At 43.8% G+C, this 24,758-nt stretch overlaps 2 protein-coding genes across 2 annotated transcripts in view; both read right to left on the bottom strand.

The window, feature by feature from the left end:
• The window catches only part of LOC128306729 (uncharacterized), a 383,189-nt gene that overhangs the window by 61,321 nt on the left and 297,110 nt on the right, over nt 1-24,758 (bottom strand). The gene's annotated exons all lie outside the window — the stretch shown is intronic.
• On the bottom strand, nt 941-9,761 carry LOC128306734 (delta-sarcoglycan). The gene is made up of 6 exons (XM_053044331.1): nt 9,745-9,761; nt 5,416-6,232; nt 3,749-3,869; nt 3,411-3,672; nt 3,188-3,311; nt 941-2,435 (listed from the first exon to the last, which is right to left on the bottom strand). The coding sequence occupies exons 1-6, from the start codon at nt 9,759-9,761 to the stop codon at nt 2,220-2,222; spliced, it is 1,557 nt and encodes a 518-aa protein (XP_052900291.1). The 3' UTR covers nt 941-2,219.

Below are 24,758 nucleotides of genomic sequence, written 5' to 3'. Positions count from 1 at the left end.
ATCATATCAGCGTGTAGAATACTGTTCAAACTACATTGTTGTAATCTCGGTCAGCGGCGGATCAAACGGTAGGCGGAGTAGGCGGTCGCCTAAGGCCTCGCCGTGTTGGGGGCCCAAATAAATTTGTGCCTATTGTGCGATTTTTGAAAATTTTAAAACAAAGTTAAATTATAGCAAAAAAACAATTAATTTACAAGGTAGAAAATTGATCAAAAATACCTTCTTTGGTTATATAAAACATTTTTTTCTATGTGATAAATTAAATGCAGAGAAGAATATCGGCTTTGTGACTTTAAAGTATAAACGAAATTGCACCAGGACCAGGACACTAATTTTCCCGTTGGTCGAGAAAAAATTTCTTCGAAAACTACCTGTTTCCGAATGTACAGTACCAGGAGAACATCAACCGAAGAGGTGTCACCTCTTGATAAACATGCTCTCCTGGTATCGGAAATCAGAAAACAGCTGGTTTGTATGGAAAGTTAGTGTAAAAACATTGCATACCTTACGGCGCAGTACCAGGAGCTACCTCTTCCTTGCATGCTCTCCTGGTACTTTAAATTCGGAAACTGGTAGTTTTCGAAGAAATTTTGCTCCACCAACGGGAAAGTTAGTGTTTAATCATTGCATACCTTTCGGCGGTTGTCGAGCAAAATTGCTGTACAAGGTGCTACCTCTTCCGTGCATGCTCTCCTGGTATCGGGAATCTGAAAACAGCTGTTTTGCATGGAATTTCGTACCAGTCGACGGAGAGTTTGAGCGAGATGATGAAGGATGCTTTCCGTTTCATCGACCTTCCTTACACTAGCGATCGCTCTCACGGGTTTGATAGGATGCAATGCAATAATTAGGGGCGGCCCTAATCATATCAAGTTGGGTTCTTTCAAACTTACTCTCAGCAGTTTCGTACTCGGTTAGGAGTTTCACTGTTGCAGCTTTTTTATTTCATTCTTCTTGGTATTCTACGCTTCATTCATTGTTTTGTTTTACTTTTGCTTGTGTGTGAGTGTATATTTGTCACCCATTTTCAATCGCACACTCAATACCGTCAGAACCATTCCATCTCGGTAACATTTGTCACTTGCTGTGTCTGTGTGTGTATTACAACGTCACCATGCGTATTGTGTACGTAACATTCGTGTGATGTTGCTCTTGTTTGCGCCACACGCTACGTTATTGATATGTATCTTATATTGTACGAGCAGCAAAGAAAAATGGCGAATACAGCGGGAATGGAGCCTCCTCCAACGCAGAGGGATGGTGTGAGTGTTGTTTCTTTTTTCTTCTTGGGTTTTATCGGGGATATTATTGTGATGTATAATAGTTTAAATTTCATTTTATCTAACATCGCGCGGGGAAATGGTTGCTTTATTTTTCATCGCATGCTGCATCGCTGTACTGTTGTTTTCCTCTCTTCTCTTCTGTTTTGTTTCGAAGCGTCTTAAAACGCGCCTTTCATTTTGTTTTGTTTTTTGCCTCGTTGCACCGGAATTTGAAACACACTAATACAGTATGATTGATATCGTTTGTACCAACCGCACCGGAAGGTCCTAGCTCTATATAACGCTTATCTGTCATTGCTAAGGTATGTGTATATATATATATATAGTCGTTCCTCTAAGTGTATGCATTATTGGTTGCTAGAGTATAACACGTTTTAATTTTCTTTTAATTTTGAGTTGCTGTGTGCTGTGTTCACGCGGCAGAGCAGAGCAAAAGACTAAGGGGAAATGGGGACGGGATCGCGTGAGCAAAGGGTAAGGCTCGTGTGTTACCTGGAGCGAAAGTTAGAGTGACGTCCAGTACGGGGAACCTGCTGATTGTTGTAGCCCAAATCGCCAGCCAGCGCATCGTCTCTCCAAAATTCCCACCAACGAGTGCCAGTGTAAGCTCATGCAGGACGCGATACGTGCGCCATCTACTGTGTCGGAGAACCTTTAACAACTGTTCAGTGTCGGCATCATTCGTGTGTTAAGGCATCTCGGGGACGGGAATGGTTGGGAAGGTTAGGTCCTGCGTGTACCGCTGTACCCTGTCTGTAAGCCTGCCTGTCTGTCTATCCTCCCAAGTTCCCCCTCTCATTACGCTGCTGCTATTACCTGCTCACTATCTACTACCAACTGTTGCTACTGCAATGCACCACACACACCTCCACACCGAACGTCGACGCACTGGGAAGGAACTGGCCGCGGAGGTTTCTAGCAAAGTGGCGACTAGTATTACCTACAGATGGCGCTGTCGTCCGCGGTGCAGACGCTGTTGGGCGCCGCCAGGAACAGCTTACCGCTCGAGCAGGCGCACAGCTGATAGATCTTACCCGCGGTGTCCGCCCGAGTTGCCGCAGATAGGAGGCTACTGCCACCAGCACCAGCACCACCCACCGTTTGCACCGTTTTCAGGTTTGGCATATAGATGGCGCTGGAGTCTAGCCGAATCTACAGTGGTGCAGAGAGTATACAGGGTTTGGAGATGGGTTTTAAAAGATATCATAAGTACATTTTAACCTAAAGCAATATCGATATGAGAACGCAAAGCCATAAGATATTTGGGTATACTTCTATAGGTGTACCAAATTATCAATTTGGCGACTTATTTGAAATTCGAATTGCATAACTTTAGGCGCTTTCGCTAGAAAAATACATTATTGTGGTCAATTACACTAGGTCGTTAAACATCTAAACTCGGAGTTTTTCGAAGTTTTTCAAACAAATATTGAATGATTAATTGATACCAGGAATATCACCGCTAGTCTATTCAAAATCTAATGAGGTTTCATAGTAATGATGGGCACTAGTAGTAGCCAAGCAGAATAGTCTCGAGCAGACATGAGCATCTTTTAATTATTTTTGTCAGTTAAACGTCGTTGATTATTTATTGGAGTAAAAAAACCCAGAACAAGTAGTATTCGAGACATACATGACAGAATTTAGAAGAATTTGATGACATTTTTAACTGATGATAACTAAGAATTTGATGACATTTTCTAATCTACCCGAGCACGATCAGCTTTAGTAGTATATCTCTAGGACTACATGTGCTGTGGTTACTAGCCTTCACACAAAATGTATCATTAATCTCATTGTTCCACTTAAAGACCTTATGGTAGTGGCTGAATTAAATGCGAAACGCCTAAATGTTTGCAAAATCAATTATTCTTCCTCCCAAGCGGCTTCTATTAAATACTTACACTGCCAGCGACCGAGTGCAGCTTCAGATCGTTGAGACAGGTTGTCTCGATACCTCCCGCACGTGACTGGATGAATATTTCCTGGGTCGCCCGTGCTTCGAGCGATCGAGTCGGTGACTCTAATCTGTTTACCACACACACACACACAAAAAGAAAAGCAAAATGAATGGAAATGCTTCTCTGACAAGAGTTTTTTTTTATTTATTTCGTCCGGAGTACTCACTTCAAGTCCTTACCGGCGTCAGCGCGGACGAGTGGTGTTTGGATGGAGTCGCGAAACGCAACACCACCTTCACCTTCCACCCGGAGCGAACCAGCACCGACGATCACCTCGTCCCGATCGACCGCGAACAGGTTCGTGCCGTGCGTGTCCGTAATGCGAAAGTGATTGGCGAGCACCTCCAGCCGGTCGTGACCGAGAAACAGCTGGTTCTCGACCGCACCGTACGCGTTCCGTGTGTTTACGCTCAGATTGCGCGACGACTCTGTGGAAAACACAAAGCAGGGACCGTGACAGAGAAGGGTGGTCCAACATCCGCCCCACGGCGGTGCGTTACTCACCGACGGAGATGGGCTGTCCGTGTTTCGATCGGATTGACGATGCACGAAGCGTGTTGAGTACCAGCGCCTGTCCGGTGAGTTGAATACCGCCCGGCACTATCTTCAGCTGGCCCATACCGTTCTACACCACCGGAAATAAATCAAACAACAGCAAACAAAAACAAAACAAACCAATGATTAGATGTTATCCGTGTTGCTTCATTATATCGCGTTGAGGAGAAGCAAAAGGGAACGTTACTTTCTTAACCTCACGTGCAAAAGTTACCGCCGAGAAGCGGCCACAAACTGACGGCTACTGACGTGTTTCAATTTTTGACTTCGGTGCTGGATGTCGGGACTCGAAGTCCAACCGGCAGAGGGATCCTGCAGCCGACCGAAAACAACTTAATCAGCTAAATAAACAGACCATCACCTGCCATCAACCGAATCGTTGGTCGCTCCCATCCGTTCGTTGTGTAACGCGACCGGCAAGGAGGCCAATGTAGGGTGCGGACCGAACCTAAACACCAGGCATAAGCCAAACTCCAACCCCAATCGTGAGAAATCAAACTTCCTCCTCTTCTACTGCTCCCCCAGCCCCGAAGGAGTTCGGAAAACAAATCAAAAATTGGAAAAGATTCCCACCGAGGCAGCAACACAAAAGGGGCGTCAGAAAGAGAAATAAATAAATAAACACGTGTCATGATCTTTACACTCGCCTGCCATTTTCCAACATCTTTGTGTGTGTCCGGGGCACGTTTAGGTTAGGGGGGAAGTCAAGTGCAAAGAAAGCAAACAAAAAAAAAAAAGCCAAACCGATCCAAAAGGTCGACACTGCTTGATGGACACTTCATCGGCCGTGTGACCCAAAATGGAAGTGAAAGTTTCAATTTAACCTATCATTTTGCGGCAAGTTGTTTGTGTACGGTGGCTGACACGTTTGAGTTGCCAAAAGGGGAAGGGAAGCCCACGAAAGGGGATGGGTTTTCTGTACGAATGCGGCCCAGACCCCTTTTGCGAGCACGGGCGTTGTTTGTTTCGGGTGTTTTTTTGCTTTCCCTTCTGCAAGGAGTTTGGCAAAGGGACGGAAGTCAGACTCGGAAACTCGGAACTCGGAGTACGGGTGTGAATCTTTTAGGTTGAGATAAATTGAACGGATGGATGAAATTGGACCAGCGTTCCGAGCGGTGCGCATCGAACACGGCGAAACTATTCCGAACGCCGGCTAAAAGTGGTTTAGGAGATGATGCGATAGACTGGGCTGGGTGTTGTTATCTTCCCTGTTCATTCGGTTGTGGATTTTTTTTCCAACAAAACCCCAACAAATTCAGCAACAAAAATAATCTGATCGAAGCTACTTGCAGTTAGTGCCCACAAATTGGCTCTTATAAAGCTAATCTTGCATCGCAATTGCATAACTTTAGGCGCATTCGTGAAATAAAACGCCTGTGGTTATGCAATGCGCGCTACAATGTAGTAGTGATTTGTTTGTTTCTTTATAAGGCGATTTTTTTTACTAAATTGTTAGCTTTGTGTTGTACATAAAGTTTAAAAAGATAAACAATAAAAGTTTCCATAGCGTACATTTAGGCGCTTTAGCTTACTGCTCGAGCACAATCAATTTTGGGTATTATAATGAATGGAAGTTTGTGCACACTCCCTCGTCTACATCGGAAGGAACCACTCACCGAGGAGAACTCCATCACCTTCATGATCCAAAGGGTAAGCGCGAGGTTCACGATGATCATGACCGTCAGGATGAAGATGAGCGCATACAGACACTTCTTGCGCCAACCGTACAGGGCGAGCTGCATGCGACAGGCGGACGCCCCAGTACCGGGCCCCGGTTCGGGATGGTGTGGCACATTCGGTGTGGCCTCGCCACCTCCGATCGGTGGCGGTAGTGGCGGTTCTGTCGAGCGCGACGCCTTCGCCAGCGGGAGCGTCGTACGGCCGTGGACCCCGTTGCCGGTGCCGCCCGGCGTGACGTTGGACGGGTTGGTGCCGCTCGGGCCGGCCATCGTCGGTTTGGTGGTCGTGGCCGGTCGGGCCGAGAAGGACACGCGCGACGGTGTGCCGGTACCGGCGGCGGGCGGTGTACCGAGCGGTGATTTAAGTATCCCGGTGGTGACGGGCGCCACCGAGGTGGGGGGTGTTGGTGGCGGGGTAGCGCTAACCTCGCTGCCCTTCACTGGTGCGCTCTCCCCGTCCGGCCCATCGGTGGGGTTGGGTCGGTTGGTGTTACCGTAGCTGCTTGTACCACCGATGAGACGGGCCGGCTGGGCCGGGTAAAGGATCGGGATGATGCGAACGACCGGCTCCGGTTTGGCGGGGTCTGCCGCAGGGGTGGACGCGGGCGGACCGGCCGAGGATGTGGATGGAGTGGGGCTGGTTGATTGTGTCGGAGTCGCCGGAGTGGTTGTGGTGCGCTTGAACAGATCCGAACCGGCGTAGCTCCGGAGGGGTGTCGAGCTGCCGCTGAAGAAAATTGAACGTGGGTCGTCCCTGGAGGGAAGTCACCACGAGTTCGTCATGCGGGGATGGTAAAGAAAAAGCAGAGGGAAAGAGAAAAGACGGCAATAGAAAGATGGAAAGAAAATGAGTAAATAAGTAAACAAGCAAATATCAATCAGGCAGACAAGTGCGGCTGGACTTTCCAGCAAGTCCTGCCGGGACGCTTGCGTGAGCGTTCCAATGTCTGCCGAGATTCCTTCAATATAATTGCTAAGATTTCCTTGAAACCCCCATTTGGCCACGAGGCACTTCATCTTTCTTCCGCCCGCCCATTGGCGATTTCAATTCATCCCACCGCAGTCGTGGAAAAGAGTGCATTTTTGATTTGGAGATGAACTTTTCGTGCTCACACACATACACGCACAGATACACTTAGAACCAGATTCAATCTAACAACCGCTGCTGCAGGCACGTTTTCCATATTAATGGCTTGAAGCCGCGAGCATTTTATTTTGTTTTCCATCCTCCCCTTCCGACTTTACGCATTGCGCCCGGCCGCTCCTGTCAAAGGTCGTCACACACACACACACACACACACCCACTCATCGCCACACTAGTGGGATCGTTCATGCTCGGTAGCACACGGAAAACGGTGATTCTTGAAAAAAAACACACTCACACGGACAGCACAAAGCAAACACAAGGGGAAAAGTGTGGCCAGGTGTAGGCAAACACACGCTGGTTCGGGAGTTTGTTCGCCCGCTTGGTTGCGACCGTCGTCACGCAGCACGATACGGTGTGAGTGTGCGTGTCCACACATCTTAGTGTACACGCGACGTGTCGAAGTGCGCTATTGGACGGGTGATTAAAGGCGCAGTGTAAACAGATTTAGCATTGTTAGCACGAAGCGGCGATATCAGGCATGGCATTCGCAGTGGATAATGTTCCGAATGCTTCAATTAATATCAACTTGGGAGGATGTTTTTGTTTTGGTTTTCCTCTGCTGCAATACACACGAGGTATTGGGTTGATATTTCTACTTTTCCTTGTTTCAATTTTACCGGATCATGATATGTTATTCTTGCTCAGTAATTAGCCACACTTTCACTCTAATGCAAAAAACTGCAACAAGTGAAAATTCAAAACTTTATAGTGAATACTCTTACTGCCACCACCAAACGACCAGGCGCCTCCATTCCCATGTGCATAAGTATTTTTATTATTTTTTGATATGTTTTCTTAATATTATTTTTTTTAGTTTCATTCTTTTTTACCTGCAGAAAAAAGCAGCAGACCAAACCCTTTTTTTACCTTTTTTTGCAAGTTCTGCAAGTCCTACGCCCAGGGCACTTGATATCACTATTACTACTAAACAACCAGGCGTCTCCATCATCTTAGTGGAGGTTTTTATTAATTTTTTTATTGTTTTTGGGAATATTAAGTTTAAACAAGTGCATTAAAAAGTTTCTTGCTAATTTCTCCTATTTTCGCCAACTAAAAGCACTGTGGTTATTCCAACACACAATGTGCACAATGCAATGACATCGCTAGTACTACTAAACCACCTGGCGCCTCCATCACATTTTTTAATTATTTTAATAATATTGTTTGTTTTTCTTTTTGGATGAATACTTTTACGGTTACAGTTTTTTTTATCTTTGTTGATTTATTGGTTCATTTATGTGTACCGGAAGCCACACACGCACAGTCTTTCTTGTGAAAATAAAACAACGCCGCTACTAATAAACCACCAGGCACCTCCATTGCCTTTCGATGCAGAAGTAAATAATTATCCACTGTCACAATGCATCAACCCGGTCGCCCCATTAACTCTATCACTTATTTATTTGATTCTTTTCAATGTGCTTATTTTTATTTCCACCATCTTACGCCCTAGTGCTTGCATTGGAAAGATGACGAGTTCATGTACACACAACACAATAACGAAAAGCAAACCAAAAAAAAAAGACCCTCGATAAAGCAATAAAATTTCAAGCGTAAACCTCGCGCGTCGGTTTCAACATACCGAAACTGTGCGTACATCTTACGCACCCGCACACACCACCCATCGCATGATGATCACTTACCGCGGCGGGTGTTTATGAATATGTTTATCTAGCCGTAAGTGTGTGTCGGTGTGGATGGGGATACTTAGTGGTTATAAATAAACACACGGCCACGGCTGGCGGTGCTCGGGTGCGAAAAGTCGATGCTGAGAGATTTTCCATCACTGCATCGCCCCACAAAGTGGGTCATAATCGGTACGCACTCCTACAGAGGGTATTCCATCTCGCTCTCTCTCCCCCTGGCTCTTTCGCACCATTTTGTTTTTCATTGGGCATGGTTGAAAAAAAAAATGGTGCGAAAGAATTCCACCACAATAATCATTGTTTCACCAGGTGCATCACTCTCAGAACCAACACAATCGATTAACATTTCCGCACTCGGTAAGAAACATTCTTCATTTAGCGAGCAAAAGGACAGATATAAACTGAAATAATTATCTGCTCACGCGTACGGACTGTGGATACTGCAAAATGGTGGTTTGCGGTACGTTTTTAATACATTCGATTAGCAGTGAAGTACAACTGGGGGTGGAGTTCGCAAAATTTGTTGTCAAAATTGGAAACTATCGGACTTGCCGGAGAGACGGCAAGCAGTTTGCAGGTGATAATCGGTTCGATTGCAATTCGTTAATGCCTTTCGACGCACAATAACATCAAGGGAGGGGGGCGAGGTTTAGAATTAAATGCTTGCCCAGGGATTTAGACAATTTGGAGGCCTGGGATCTGTCGCATTGATCAACACATGTTGCGAATTGAAGCTTTTTCGGGGGGTTTCCCATTTCGGTTTGATTGGTTTTGTTGCTGAGCTGATTTCGGGACCTGTTCCAGTGCAGATTAGGTGGGTATTAGTTGGGAAATTTGTAAACGACCACCGAACCACCCCTCCCTGACGATGGTTTCTTTCAGCAGTGAAAACATTGGTGGAGTTTTGTGAAGAAGGAGGTTTCAATGTTAACGCTAACCCCCTGATTGAAATGTCAGACCAGTGTGCAATAAGCTGCTGTTGCCGTACAACCATCATTGGCACCTTTGTGTTGGGCGATTTTTCACACAAACTTCATCGTCATTAGGGCTTTAAAATGGTGGGTCGTATGGACGCTCAAAGCAGCCAAGGGAAGTGCTGAATAGGACACTTGACACTGATGGGATATTCGACGACACTATGAAGTCATCATTCATCTACCTCATGGAGGAGGGTGAGAGTTGTCAGTCAACCGTGTCGAACTTCATTCGGAGTGGTTAGAATATCTTCTTGGAATATCTTCACTCCCCAACAAGAATTCTAATAATATTCGCAAAAGTAAAGATCATTCGCTTTGGCCAGACAGCTTGGACTTTCCTCAAACATTCCACTCACTCCTCAACAAACACTCACCAACCAACAATCAAACACTTCAATCCGCAACGGACGGGATCCAATCGGGCCAGAAGGAAACGTTCTGCAACCCTACGGTTGCTATAAATAACTCCCCGTGCGTGTGAACTATAACAACTCACCTTGAATAGCGCGACATGGCCGCGAGTGGAGCTTCACACGTGTGACGCGAATGCCAAACACTGCTGCTGATGCAGGAAGATCACTGAGCAGGAAAAATTGAACGCTTTCCACCCTGCTGGTGCGTTATTGATTGTTGTCTACTGACGATCCACCTCGCTATCTGTCAACGCTAGACGAAGTACACACTGATCGTGGATTCTTTTCTCAACCGGTTGCTATCCAACCGTACCGGGAACACACGCTAAACGCGAACTGTTTAACATTCTTCTACTGAGCAGCTCGATCGAACATTCAACAATTCAATCGGAAGCGACAACCATCGCACCCGCCACTAGATCGAGCAAAGTGCCGCGAGACATCGCGTCACGCCCGTTATGAATTCTTCGCCCTTTTTTTTCCCTTCCCTGTTATTTTTGTTACTTTCGCACCAAAGAATCATCCACCACGGTTGGACGGTTAAAGAAGGTAAAACAGCAACGAAAACACGAGCGAAACTGAACCGAAGCGATGCTCCGAACCTGTGTGGAGCTCGGCTAAGGGGAGCAAGAACAAAAAAAAACACATACAACCGCAACAAACAAACAAAACCGAAGTACGATCACGGTGACATGAGTGGATCTGCAATAAGTAGGGTTAGGGTTGTTTTTTGTTTTTTGAAAGCGAACTGTTTGATCTGCGCACGTTCGCGGTGGAATGGAAACCTTTGCTGTCTCTTTCTCTTTTACTCTCTCTCTCTCTCTCTCTTTCTCTCTCTCTCTCTCTCTATTTATCTCTCGAGTGCACGCATCATTAACAAGAGAAACACACTTTGGGTGAGAGTTGCCGACAGGTTTCCAACACCTGCGAACGCTCTTTCGGTAGCTCGAACTTGCTGTTACTTGTCGGAGATCGTAGACGACGATAGCATCTCCACATCCAGGAAGTACCGTGCCGACATATTTGTCGATCATATAGTCCACTAGGTTACTTCTTGGGAAATATTGACCTCAAAAAGCCTCTTCCTGATCGCTTTTCTTTCAACTGCTTCCTCCAAGTGGTGCAGTTATACCGGTCGGTATTTATTGCCTATCAAACAGAGCGTCCTGTTTGCAATTACAGAAGACAGATGACTCCATACGCACCCATATCCATACCGGTACAACGCGGAAGTCAATGTGTGGAAAGTGTATTTTTAGATACAATTTTGCACACAGCTCCCAACTGCTGCCACTCCAACAACTCGAGCGAGGGCACAAAGGGTACCTCCCTGGCGGCCTATAGATGAAGTGTGCTTCTGCCGAGTGGTGGTAATTATTTTACGCCCAGATTTATGACCATCTCCTTCATCGAGTGCACTTCGAGTCTCCGCACCACCAGTTGATCTTTTTCGGGTGAGGTTATGATAACCTTACATCATGGCGATGGTTACGCCACTCTGTGTAGAAAAAAGACTTTAAGAATGCCACCGTCTCAGGTTCTCCTTTAAATGTGGGTGCTGGTTTTTCAATTCTCGCTCCCAAAAAGGAGATGCTTTATGGCGACCGGTATGGTGTGGGCAGAGATCAAAATTCGATTGCCTTGCAGCCGGTTCTGTCGATGCACCACCGGGCAGCGCTTAAGAAGGCGGCTCACACTCACTCACTTCCGCCCGTAGAGCAGCTGCACGCAGCAAGCAGTTCCACTAAGACTTTGGTGTTTAAATTTTGGCTTTTCTTTGCCGGATAAGCGTTCGATGGTCTGGCCGGGTTCGACATGGTGCCAAGGCATGCGAGCAGGCACGCGGTTCTGTCGACTGTTACGGAAGCGGAAACAAAAGCTGACTTCCAAAAAACTGGTGCCGAGAGAGAGAGAGAGAGTCTTGGGTGGCGGGAACGGAGGTGAACTGCGAGAGTAATGGTAGAACTTTTCCTGCCGGAGCATCGCATTATAACGCTTGTATTGGACAGATTTGCATCTGGTGAAGAGGAACGGCATAAATTTTAAGGCTACCGGAAATCGGACGTTCCGATTTTCCCGGTGCTGGAGAAACGTTCGCCTGACTAGCTACCTATACGACCGAGGAAAAAAAACACACTCACACACACACACACACACATATACATCTGTGTTCCTTAAGCTGTTTGAAAGGTCGTGCTGCGGGTGTTGGAGAGAAAAACTTTGCCTCAGCAAGCTTTGAAAATCGCAACTTTCGATTATTAATACATGACGACAGCCCCACTACTACGGTTTGGTGCGACAAAAGGCACACGTACACACATTCACTCACACATATACACCGCAAGAATGTCCTGTGCAGCAGCTGGCTGAAGCCCTTTTAATTATGTCTCCATGTCTTTTCACTGTTGGACGTTAACGTGCTGTGGGTAGTCCTGAATGACCACACATATGTCTAAAGTCTGTACAGTGTGGGATAACGAGGCACCGCCAGGCACCGAGATCAAAATTACCAACTATATCAAACGTTACACACACACACACACACACATACATGTACAAGATCACACTATTATGCAGGACGGTGTAAAAAGGTGTTTGGGGTAAGATCTCCACGGTGGATTGCCGGTGGGATCTCGATTCCTTCCACCAACGCACATTGGGCATTTGACGGGACATAATTCAAACGAATTGTCTTTTAAATAGCACAAAAACCAAACATGGTGTTTTAATCTATGGGACTAAACTGAGACAAAAGAAGCCTCTGTATGGGTTCAATGAATGAGGCTGTCAAAGTCAACATATGTAAACATGTTGTAAATTTAATAAAGATTTTATGGCATACTTTAACTCTAAATACAAATAAAAAAAAGGATAGAAAAATGGCTGGTTTAAGCCTCTTGAGGTTGTTGTGCCGATAAACAAGAATAAGAACTCATTGAATAATAGATTGATTTTGGTGATTGATTTGTGTTTTTGCAAGAATATTTATGATTTGTCCTATATAATTTCTTGCATTTGCGATTTATAGGAATTTAAATTCTCAATTTGAAAAGTTTAACTATTTGGAGATTTTCAGAGTGGCGTCATCTAATTAATATCGAATTATAGTGTAACATGCGTACTTTCATTTTATGTTGAAACATGCTACAAAAGTTTGCAAACTTAGTGTTTGTTAAGGTTTTTTGTAAATCAACTCTCTCTGGTATCAGGAAGCCAAACCAAATCAGATAATAATGTAAATGAAGTGGAAAATTGAGTTTTAGAGATTGCAAAGGATCTCAATACTATTGTATTTAACAAGTTGTACCAAATATACATTAACATTCTATTTAAATTATTAAAATTGCTACAAGATTCCCTCTAAAGTTGTTGACAAAAATGTCATGGATGCACCGATTGGGGCCTTGGAAATAGAAGATAATGAAAGAAGTGACAATTTTAAAAGAAGACACTAAAGAGAGCATGTTAGAAAATGTTGAAGACTCTTTAACTGCAAGGACATTATCATGAACGCTCTCCATCTATCTGATCCATTAATAAAAATATGGATCAAAATCAGTGGAGGATCAATCCCCTTGGAGACCCAGGGCGGAATTTTTCAAGGGGGGCCCATAATTTTGCTACGGCATTATCGGTGTTATGGAGATGTACTTCAAACATGATGTAACAACACCAGCAAAGTCTCGGAAAGAAAGCTCCCTTGCGTACATCTCAGAGTTCTGTTGCGTAGCCCTGTAAACGGGCCTAGTAAGCTAGTCTCTATATATAAACGTTTGTATGCGCTAAGGAGAACGATAACGCCACTACTTGGATCGCCATTAGGTGGTACGAAATTCCATACAAAACCAGCTGTTTTCAGATTGCCGATACCAGGAGAGCATCCACGGAAGAGGTAGCACCTAGTACAGCAATTTTGCTCGAAAACCGCCGAAAGGTATGCAATGTTTAAACACTAACTTTCCCGTTGGTCGAGAAAAATTTCTTCGAAAACTACCAGTTTCCGAATGTATAATACCAGGAGAGCATGCACGGAAGAGGTAGCTCCTGGTACTGCGCCGTAAGGTATGCAATGTTTATACACTAACTTTGCAACCAACTTGCAACGCAATGCGCCGTAAGGTATGCAATGTTTATACACTAACCTTGCAACCAACTTGCAATGCAAGTTTGGTGCAAGCAAGAAACTTGCAGCAAGATGGCGCGCAAGATGGCGCCCAACTTCGTACTTGCATGCAACAAACTTGCATGCAAACTTGCATGCAAGTTCTTGCAAGCAAATTCTTGCATGCAAACTTGCATGCAAGTTTGCATGCAAGTTTGTATGCAAGTTTGCATGCAAGTTTGCATGCAAGTTCTTGTATGCAAGTTTGCATGCAAGTTCTTGTATGCAAGTTTGCATGCAAGTTTGCATGCAAGTTTGCATGCAAGTTCTTGTATGCAAGTTTGCATGCAAGTTCTTGTATGCAAGTTTGCATGCAAGTTCTTGTATGCAAGTTTGCATGCAAGTTTGCATGCAAGTTTGCATGCAAGTTCTTGCATGCAAGTTCTTGCATGCAAACTTGCATACAAACTTGCATGCAAGTTTGCATGCAAGTTTGCATGCAAGTTTGTTGCATGCAAGTACGAAGTTGGGCGCCATCTTGCTGCAAGTTTCTTGCATGCACCAAACTTGCATTGCAAGTTGGTTGCAAGGTTAGTGTATAAACATTGCATACCTTACGGCGCATTGCGTTGCAAGTTGGTTGCAAAGTTAGTGTATAAACATTGCATACCTTACGGCGCTAGTACCAGGAGCTACCTCTTCCGTGCATGCTCTCCTGGTATTATACATTCGGAAACTGGTAGTTTTCGAAGAAATTTTTCTCGACCAACGGGAAAGTTAGTGTTTAAACATTGCATACCTTTCGGCGGTTTTCGACCAGAATTGCTGTACTAGGTGCTACCTCTTCCGTGGATGCTCTCTTGGTATTATACATTCGGAAACAGATAGTTTTAGAAGAAATTTTTCTCGACCAACGGGAAAATTAGTGTCCTGGTCCTGGTGCAATTTCGTTTAAACTTTAAAGTCACAAAGTCGATATTCTTCTCTGCATTTAATTTATCACATAGAAAAAAATGTTTTATATAACCAAGGAAGATATTTTTGATCAATTTTCTACCTTGTAAATTAATTTTTTTTTGCTATAATTTAACTTTGTTATAAAATTTTCAAAAATCAAACAATAGGAACAAATTTATTGGGGCCCCCAACACGGCGAGGCCCTAGGCGACCGCCTACTCCGCCTACCGTTTGATCCGCCGCTGATCAAAATGAAAATAATATGCAATGCAATATTGGCGAAAAATCAATACTGACATCAGGAAACTAATAGAAAATGTAACCTAAATCGAAATTTTGTTAAACAACACCTGGTAGTGCAGGTCTTAATATATCATAAGATGTAGTTTTTATCTCCAATAATGATAACGATCAGAAAAAAAAACTTTAAAATTACCCGAAAAAAACTTTGTCCCGAAATTAACACGCAACTCGCCCACTGTGCAACGTAACAACTCCTTTGGGAAGCGGTATGGTTTGTTCGTTGTTGTTGCCATACTTCCGGAAGCATATCGAGTATTGTTCTCGGACAAAATTGAAACAAACTAGCCACACGTCAGTGTGCCGTGCTTCACACCTTTGCTTGTTGCGTACAAGCGGATTTTAATCGGAGAGGTTTTACACCGTACCGTCAACTGATCCCGTAAGTCACTTTGCCCACCACCGTCGGCTTGGGTCCCGCGGCTAGAGGGTGTCGTACCATGCAAAACACGGCTTTGCACTCTTTTCGTTACTTTTATTTCGCCGGCAGATGCAGATGGTTTTGACCAACCCCGTCCCCGCTCCATTTTTGCAAGGGCTTTGCATTGGCCTTGCTGGGCATTTTTGCCAGCAATGTTCTACCCCAACCTAAGAGTGTCGTTTTTTGTATTTGGTTTCCATTTTAGTTGTCCAGCAAACAAAATTTGTTTCGCGCGTTAAACACGGAACGGAAGGAGGCGAAACGTTACGCTCGCTTTCCTAATTACAACCGCACCAAAGTGACCGCGAAAAGTCCTTCACTTAGTAAGGGTTGGGGAGGAAGGGAGGGGGGGGGGCGGTAGAGAGACAGAGAGAAGGAAGGAAAAAATGCAGTACGCTGATTGCGCCCCGGCAAATAATCATAAAACGGCATGGCCGGGATGACCAGCACACATTCCCACACCGCGCCGGGCACACGTTCGCCGCCGTGTGCATAATGCCCAGCGTTTGACAGTGGAAAACACTTAGGACATCGCCCGGTGAGTGCATCGCGCGGTGCGAAGGAAATAAATTTTCATATGCTGATAAATGTTTTTCTACCCCAGAATTGTTGTGCTGTTGTGTTTTTGCTGCTTGCAGTTTGTTGCTACTATTTTCGTGCGGGTGCACCCGCCCGTACCGTAAAGGCCGTCTAGGCAAAGGCAGAAGGCTACCGGTTACAACCATTCGCTTGGGTTTTTTGTTTTGTTTTTTTTTTCATGCTGCTACCCGTTGAGTAATAATTTATTTGGACATCCGTTTTTTATTGCTTTTCATTTTTGCTAATGCACTTCACGTCCCTGTGACGCCTTTCGTTACCCTGCCCCTCTCGCAAACCTCTCCTGCTGACTGTTTGCGACCCTTTTGATTAGGACAGTTGCAAAACTTCATTATAATGGCATTATGAATAGTTTGGGCTCGCCTGTTTGCCGCGTAAAGTAGTGCAATGTAGTGGGATGCAAAATAAAACAAAATAAAACGCTGAACACAGCAGAAAACATTGCCAAACCCAGGCGGCAAGCGTGAAGCGTTTTTGGTTTTTTATTTTGTTTCTTTTTTTCGTCAGCTTTGTGCGTTATGCGCCACACCTAAATGTTGGGTCTCGTTAAAAGTGGGCATGCAAGTGCCCTACTGAGGCCACCGAAAGATAGTTTTGTGTTGCCATTTGCATACATTTTGGCGCTTTTTCTTTTTCGAACTTTGTGCAAAATTTGCCTGAAGGTATGCAATCCGCATGGCAGACGCCTCGGAGAAAATCTCTATTACAGGTAATAATTGTCGCGCTGTCCCTCTAGGGTCTTGTACCATTTACACCACACCCACCGAAACATCTGTCCCACCCACCCGCAACATCGCGTTCCGTGTGCGAATGGTTGATTATGCAAATTAAATTCACCCTCGCTTTTCGAACATTTCCGGGCCCATTATCGTCTTTTGGTATTAAAAACAACAAAAAAGCAACTGAACCCGTTCTCTATCATTCCCTGACAGGGGGAAAAAAACAACAACCGAGAGTTGAATGTGATGCATGTAGCAAACAAACAAACAAAAAACCAGATTTTACTAAAGTCAACGCTGATTCCCACCGCCTGTTTGCAATGCACCAGTTGCACGCACCGTTTGGTGCTGGCTGCAGCGACGATGCCGGTGTATTTACATCAGGTACTCCGTTTTGCACTGTGTTTGTTTCTCCCACCAGCAAAATTGGGTTTGGAAGCCCCCACGGTACTCAATCGAACGTAATTCCTGCCCAACAGATGGGGTGAGTTCCTGTTTTTTCGACGATTAATTGCGTGTTTGCGTAGTGATTTTCAAGTGATAAATGCAGTTTTTCTAGCAGCTTTGAAATTCATATCACTTGGTTCGTTGGTGCTGTTTTCTGTGCAGATACCGAGGGAAAAAATACGTTTACTAACCACCGATAAACCTTGGAACTAGATTAAATTTAAGTTCACATGTTTTCTACTACATTTTACGGAAATTCATGCATATTGCCTACATTTTGGCGCTATTTGAGAAATTCAGTCATGCTTTCGTTCCATCGTGTCATTACCTTTTCATAAAAGCTTTTGTTTGTTTTTGTTTTAATTTTAAAACTTTGAATCATTTAATAACATCTTAAATAAATATTAGTAATCACATATTAAATTGAAAAAATATAGCTATTAAATATTCTGGTAACGCATCAAATAATTAAAAATTCATTTCGATCGTTGCCAACAGGTTACATTTCTGGTAAAATGATTCCATACAATTCGTTGTAATTCATTTCGCTATTAAAATTGTGCTTGAAATGTGATCTGCAATCAATCGACCCAGCAACACGTGTTGCGTTAGATCATTAATTTGTTCGTGGAATTACTGTACGGAAATGGGTTATATTTTTTATTCTACTTAACGCGATGGAATTGTACAGGTATGGTTTTATGAGCGATGCTTCCTCCAATGTCTTCCTGTTGCTTTTTTAATTGATTTTATCTACCTTTTTTGCATTTGGCTGCAGTGTAATTGGTTTAATATTTCCTTCATAAAAGACATACAACTGCTCTCTATGCTAACGCTTTAGCAAATAGTATTAATGAATTCATGATTATTAAACTATCAGGTATACATTTCCATCATTTTAAGCGTTGCTTTGTTCTGATGCATTTTTACATCAGTTTACGTATAGATTTACACGATGCATTCTTCTGTGAAGCGATAAATACACGATTTAGAGGGTTTTGCAAGTAGTTCTTGTGAATTTATGTTATTTATTTTAATATGAAACTAATATAAACGCATAAAAACGTTAACAGTACGGCGAAGAATTTAAGCGCCTGGAGGTATGCAATGTTTGTATTTTAAATAGCATGACTGCATAATTTTGTGTTTCGTTCTTTATGTGACGCTAAGCTTTAATCGGTTCTATGAAGAACTTATTGCACTATGAGGAAGTGTAAAAGTTTCATATAAATGTTACAGTAGGGTTCATTCTTTACTTGAAAATAATAAGTATAATTATTCACTTTTTTCACTAATTTTCTAATGGGAAGTCGAAAGTGACAGCCTTTTTTCATGTTTTCTCTTAATTGTAATGATTTTGTTAAGAATATTGTTTCACTTTTATAAATACTGACAGGATAAACAGAATAACCAATGTTTACTATAAAATAGCCCCTAAATGTATGCTAAACACAGGCTAAAAGCCTGGTTTATGTTTTTTTTTTATAAATGTGTGTTTGTCTTTCATAATGGTTTGCGAAGGTTTTTGAAGAGTTTTATAAATTGCACCATTACACATTCGAAACACGGCCCCAATGCTAAGCATCGTTTTGCTAATCAACGTGACGATTGGCAATCTCGTTGCCTTACAATCAACAATCTGCTAATCACCGACCAACGATAGGCAGTGATGGCGATACACTCCGCCGGGTTAATAGCTAGCTAAAGCTGACGAATTGCAAATGTCTCGGTGCCCTGCATGCTCCAGAGATTCTGAAACTCTCGACTGTAATGTGATTTTCCCCCCCTTTTTAACGACCAACATCGACACTCCAGCATTAGCCGGAGGCCGTTATCATCCGGTACGCTTCCCGGAAAAATCAACGTCACCGGTGCCGGAGGCCCGACAGTTGCGACCGATACGACTGCCCAGGGAGTTGCGCCGGTGGGGGGGGGGGGGGGGGGGGGGGTGTAAGGGATCGACGTCCCCGAGGGTACCGTGAGGAATATACATTGGCTAATTTGATGCGGTCGTACGGTCACAGTAGCAGCCTTCGAGAAAGCCATCTCGTCCCGCACCTCAGTAAGGTGGCTTTTACAACGGGTTCAATGAATAGATTGGTGCGGCTCACCTCCAAGCAACAAAACAAAAAAAGTAAACAAAGGGCACACGCCAAATTATCACTAACTCGTTTCGGTCTCACCGGCCTATGCCTTTGCACACACGCCCGGGGAATCCGAACCCGGCACGAAGATGTCCGATGCGCGCATTTTCAAACTTGATTAAATTTGGCACCAGATTACACTGGACAGCACACCCGGCCGGATGGAGAAGGGGTCAGCACACATACGCAACTAGTCCATCATAATAAATTCCATTATGTCGCTGCCGGAAATCCCTGCCGTTTGGTTTGCGATGGTTCGATGGGGCCAGGTGAATGCTGGCGAAAAAACCGTTCCAGCTTACGAGAGAGGTACCTTCATTAGCATCCTTTCCTGGAGGTGCTGGAGGTGCCCTAACCGGTGCAATGTTACAGCGATTTATGTGATAGATTTCATTGAGCCCGGAAAAAGCCTAGACGTCTAAGACGCCGAAGGCGTCCTTTTTATAGCACACTCACACACATACACATACAAACACACAACAACTTCTCGTATGAATATTAAATTTGTGGAATTCGACAAAACCGCCTCACAGTAGTGTAAATATATTTCCCTTCTGACTTCATTAAAAACCCCGAACGGCATCTGGCGTGAAAGACAAACCCCGCGTCACATGCAAAAGACCTGATACTGATGAGACCGACACAACCCGTCACAGGGCCGACGGATGATAATAGTTTGGGATCGGCGTGTCCGTGTCCGCACCCATCGAACCCATCGTCGCTCCGTTTTACTGCCGATCAAGGACAGTTTGTTGGGCGCCAGCGCCGGAGATGGAGGCTTTGTGTGTGTGTGTGGGTGACAAAAACCCCGCTTTGTCGTCGAGCTGCAAAAGTTCTGCACCGGCGGCAAGTTAATAGACGTGGCGGACATGGGGACGGAAGGGTGCATCACGCTCGGATGGTGTGGTGTGTTTGCTAAATTAATTTGTTTATTTCTCGCCATTATCGTTTTGGGATGGTTTTGCCGTATCGCGGTTAGGCGTCCGACCACTATCACACGCCCCCCCCCCCCACCCCCCCCCCCCCCCCCCCACACACACACACACACCCGGAAACGTCACCGGGTTCAATCTGATTTAAGACTTAAAAACTGTAAACTTCTCAGCAACGGTCCCATTCCATCGCTGGCCATTTAATTCACTTCCGCCCGAAGGGGATGGGCTTGACGTCGGAGCGTGGAAGGTATGGAAGTGACATGACGAGCGGTTTCGATGGAAAATCAAATCCGGCCAGCTAACGAACGTAAAACCGGCGGGGTTTGCAAAAAGGCGCAAGATATTAGCACCCTTCCCAAACCCCGATAAAGGGTGAAGTCGTTTACCTACCTGTAATCTCAGCAGATTACAGGACGGTCAGCGTTACGAGGCCGGTGGAAAATTTGGCCACAAAACCGGGTCGGTGGCAGCACCTGGCATGAAAAATGCAACACTGTCTTAGGTGATTGGCAGTCGGGTGCGGGTCGAAATTAAGCCGCCCCGAAAGATGACACAAGATGAGAGTTAAGAACAATACGAACGGTTCATATACATTTTTGATTAGTTGCCGACTCGTGTTCTATGTAGTTTCAACAAATTTTCCACTATAAAGACGTTAGCACTGCACATAACGTTAGAATAAGTCTTAACAGAATCATTTGTGATGTGGATTGCATACTTTTGGGGTGAGTTTAATTAGCATCAGCAATATTTAATTTGTGTAATTGCAAAGAACAATGAGACGATTTGTTTTGTGGGATTTTCTCCAAATTAAGTAACACTACTCATTATAGATATTTTTCTTTTCAAGTTCATTAAAATACTATACAGGATAACGCAGATTTGGTTATGCCTTCAAGTTCTTATGCATTAAAATAATTACAAATACTAATTACTAACAACTCAAAAACAAACAACCTGCATCACTACGAGGCATTCAGGAAGGAACACACACAAGCTGGTATTTTATCTACGTTTGGGCGTCATTATATGTAAATAAATCACCATACTTTTGTTAAAATGTAATGTTTAATTCCTGATAAGAATGCCTGTGTTTCAAATACCTGTATCGTAAGCACATCTAACATATTAACCATTGATTTGTTTCTGTTACGAGAAACGCCTAAATGTATTCTATAATTTTTAAATGGACGTTTTGCACTGAAACTGTGTCACTGCTGTTAAATTATTACTGATCTACTCAACGGGGCACACTAATTAACTTTATGTTAGTGTATATATTGAATAGTTGCATATATCAGCTTCATAATGCATACTTTTAGGCGGAATGTATCCAATTAACAATCCAACGGCAAACCACACAACGTTATAAACATGGCAAAATGGTCATCTATATCCATCTGACAGCAAGTAACCACAAATGTATGTTAACAGCAGGAAATCATGGCAGAATCAGTGATATTGGTATTCTAAATAAATAAATTAACAACATCAAAAGCATGTGGTAAATTCATACAATGTAATATTGTAATTGTCACGAAATTTATTACGAAAGTTCGATTTTTTTGTTTAATTATGAACGATTCAAAAAACAGTTTAGTGGTTCATATTTTACATTGCACATTGCATACTTTCCGGCGTTTTGAAAGACGGAAAAAGCATTACTGTTAGCTGTGGCGTTGTAATGAGTTTAGCAGAGCTAATTTCGAAACATGTTCACATCCGCGATGAATTTAGGTTGCGCCTTGCGGAGTGTTTCCACGCCGAATACCAATTATCGAAGTGGAAATTTTCCTTCACCCAATCGCTTTAAATTAATGATCAAGGTGCGAGTCTACCTGATTCGGTTTTGCAAGCTACGACGTTCCATCTTTGCGCTCTCCGTCTCTTTCTTCTTTTCCCCCACATTCATCTGTCTTGTTAAAAGACGGTTACATGTCATTCACCCGAAACGTTGCTAATCCATGCACTGGGCGCGAATAAAGCCGCGCGCGGATGAATGTTTCACAAAGTGCATATTAAAATACATCACTTTTGCGACGGTTTTTGCTAACCAGTGCATTCGCTGGTGCACCGATCGATAGGCCCTTGATCGTGTGGTGGAGTTTTTGGTGCGGTACAACGTGCAAGACCCCCGTCGGAAGTTGGGCTGCAATCGAGTCCCGAACGGTTTGGTTGGTTTGTTTTGTGGCGAACAGGTTTTAAGGGAAGCGTTGCACTATTTTTATTCTGACATGATACGTGGGAAAAGCACCGTTTCGAGCGTGTCGGAGGTGAACTGGGACGTTACTTCCCATAAGCGAAATGACATACTGGATGGATGCATCACCGTGGGAGGGAAGCGATGGCAGCGAGAGACAAACGGGAACGTCGAAAACGTTCATTTCGCGACGCTCGTTAATTATTCAAACTATTCGGTTAGGAAAACTTGTAAGCTTCTTAGGAAACTAGCGAAAGCGAGCACCCGGTCCCTAGTTGGGAATGTTTTTCGAATGGGGCAAAATTTCGATAAGGTGAAAAGAAGCTCTTAAAACACACATACATACGCGATCGTAGCGTTTCTCTGAAGGAAGCTCAAAATGTAATGCAATAGCGAATAGCAAAATATGTTCCGAGCATAATTTTGCCTCTCTCCACCGCTTCAATATGTCACTAATAATGGAATTAATTTCTGAACAGTCGCCCATTATTCGCACACGCATACAGATTTTGACGAAGGATAATAAATTTATTTTTGAAAAGGATAATAGTGGTTGGAAAATCAATTCCGGGTGTGGAGGCGGTTAGAGAATAGCTACACATGTTTTCGAACGATGCATTTCCGACCGACCACCCATTTATCCCACCTTTTCGGCGAAACATAACCATATTGATCTGATTATCTCTGGGGCCGTCGGGTTTGTTCGCGGGTTACGAAAATATAGTGAAGAGGAGAACAATATGTCACATATGTCATCGGGCAGTGTTTGATGGTGAGTAAATTTACGCAATTGATTACTTCCACCTTCCACCCGCTGGAAAAACGTCACCCAAAAGGAGAAAAAAGCAGTGGGTGGGAAAGGAATTATCAATTTCTTCTATCTTCTGTCATTACCGCCACTAATCAGCATCAATTATGTATCCATCGTTCACTCCCGCACCTGGGCGTGTATGTTCAATTGAAGCAATCGGTCCCACACCACACACGCACACAATAAATACTCCACAATAGGTTGGGTGGGACTACAGCTACAACACCGTGCGCGTTGTTCCGACTGTTTTTTTTTTTTTTGGAATCATTGTTAGTTCCCTGGGTTTTGGGGGACGTTTGGTTCGATCTATCTGTTGGTTTTATCGTTATTTTACTAGGCGTTAGGTAAACAGCGTGCCACGGCATAGGCGAACAAATGACATAATGGATTTTTTGGGGGCACTCTTCCATTAATTAGCTACCCCTCGCTGACTTTGACGGACAGGTCCTGCCACCCGTTCAGCCACCACCATCTCACCACAGCGGTATCTGTCGGTGATCGTGCCGCAAAGCACAATATCACACCCATAAATCTGTGCGTCTGTGCATGCTTTATGTCAGCAACCTAAACGCACTCAATTTGTTACAACAGAGAAGCGAAAAAAAAAGTTATTCCACTCTTTACACCTTTTTTTAAGCTGAACCGCAGATAAATAAAAACCTACCAAAGGGACACAATATTCATGGAAAGGTAATTACAGCTATTTTGTAATGCAGATTGCATTCTTCAAGGCGTACTACTTAAAATAAGCCTTCATTTATGGGTTGATGCTCGATTACGGCTTAATACTCAAAGCGCCTGAAGCTATACAATGCAATGCATCAACATTCAAAAATGGGCTATATCAAAACTTTTTGCCTACATTTAGGGGCTTCATGTTTCATTAGTATGATTTAGGTATTTATTTGAAGAACTTTGTATTGCATTTCGTTTTCTTTTAGTTCTATTAGTAAAAGTGCGCCTAAAAATATGCAATTGATACAAAACCTTTTAAAACGATTACTTTTTTGAAATGCCTACATTTAAGGGCATTTTAATTTTCTTTAGAGTATGGTTTTTTTTTTAAGTAGAACTCTTTTCTGTTTAACTGATCGAAGCGGAGGACTCATTATTTTCCAATACAATGCACATTTATGTCCGCTGTCAAAGAATTCTTTGGAGGCAAATAAAAGAGCATCAAAACGCCTAAATTGCTACTTACGTAAGATCACACCAATCGGTTCCGTAGCTGATTGAAGAGAGCACGTGTTTTGATTGACGCTCGTAACGAGTGTAACTTTTTTCCCCCCTTTACGCCACTATAATTGTAAAACGTTAACCTATCACAATAATCTGAACAGCAACTGTTTCTGGCAGCACGCGGAAACGATCGCTGCGTCCCGAGACCATCGCGTACAACCACAATGTGCTACACTTGCGCGGCCACTGCGAACAAGGCCCGAAATGATCGACCGTAATTGTGTG

The sequence above is a fragment of the Anopheles moucheti genome, chromosome X (assembly GCF_943734755.1).
Source record: "Anopheles moucheti chromosome X, idAnoMoucSN_F20_07, whole genome shotgun sequence".
Classification (NCBI taxonomy): domain Eukaryota; kingdom Metazoa; phylum Arthropoda; class Insecta; order Diptera; family Culicidae; genus Anopheles; species Anopheles moucheti.
The sequence above is the reverse complement of the archived record's forward strand: the minus strand, read 5'-3'. Positions and strand labels throughout refer to the sequence as shown.